A 736-nucleotide genomic window follows, 5' to 3' on the forward strand; every position below is an offset into this window, starting at 1 on the left:
AATCACGTTTGGATTGCCTTCCCACCTTTCTCTCCCTTTAGGTCTGAAATCTATCTTCTCAGACAGAGACTCTGAACCCCTTCGGTCCCCGCATGACATGGTTCAGTCCAGCTGCGAGATCCGAGCCTCCTCCATGCATTGGGATTTTTCTCAGCACCGACACCGAGTGAATCTCCAGTTTTTGACCATCTGAGAACTATCGTGCCTGCCACACTAGAGATAAAGCCCTGCCATGACCGCCGCTTCAAACCGGGACGGAGCAACGGGACTTGTGAGGAGACCGGAATGCGCATGCAGGAAAGGGGACGGAATACGGATTTTTGCTCTAATGAAGGCGGGAGTGCAGGCGCACCATTGGAGCCGGGTGCTGTTCTTATATATGGGGCTACTGGCCGCCTCAGTAAAGGGTAAGTTCCCATCTGTACCGCTGAAGACATGCAAAATGCAGCAGGCTTACCCCACTTCACCGCCCACTGTCCAAGATCCCTGACTGAATGCAAATCAGCAACACACACGCACTCATCCTAAAGGCGCATTTAGGATCAACCTTGCTGCGATGTCGCCGCTCTAGCACCCAAAGTTATTAATAAAGGAAAGGTGCGGTGGATGGCTGGGTGGCTATTTTGGTGACAGAGGATCCTCTGGAATTGCAAGTGAACCACTGTCGATGTTTGACTCTGTTGATGCGTTTCGTTAAATGACTGTGTTCGGTGTTTTCTGACGAAATGAATCAATA

The 736-nt window shown here is 50.8% G+C and overlaps 1 protein-coding gene across 1 annotated transcript in view; it reads left to right on the forward strand.

The window, feature by feature from the left end:
- Window positions 1–232: 232 nt before the first annotated feature.
- csmd2 (CUB and Sushi multiple domains 2) overlaps window positions 233–736 on the forward strand; it is a gene marked incomplete at both ends in the record, with an annotated part of 266970 nt that continues 266466 nt past the window's right edge. Inside the window, one exon of the mRNA XM_083925070.1 lies at window positions 233–407. Within this exon, the coding sequence (XP_083781196.1) occupies window positions 233–407 (175 nt within the window). The remainder of the gene's footprint in view (window positions 408–736) is intronic.

The sequence above is a fragment of the Echiichthys vipera genome (assembly GCF_963691815.1).
Source record: "Echiichthys vipera genome assembly, chromosome: 13".
Taxonomy (NCBI): Eukaryota; Metazoa; Chordata; class Actinopteri; order Perciformes; family Trachinidae; genus Echiichthys; species Echiichthys vipera.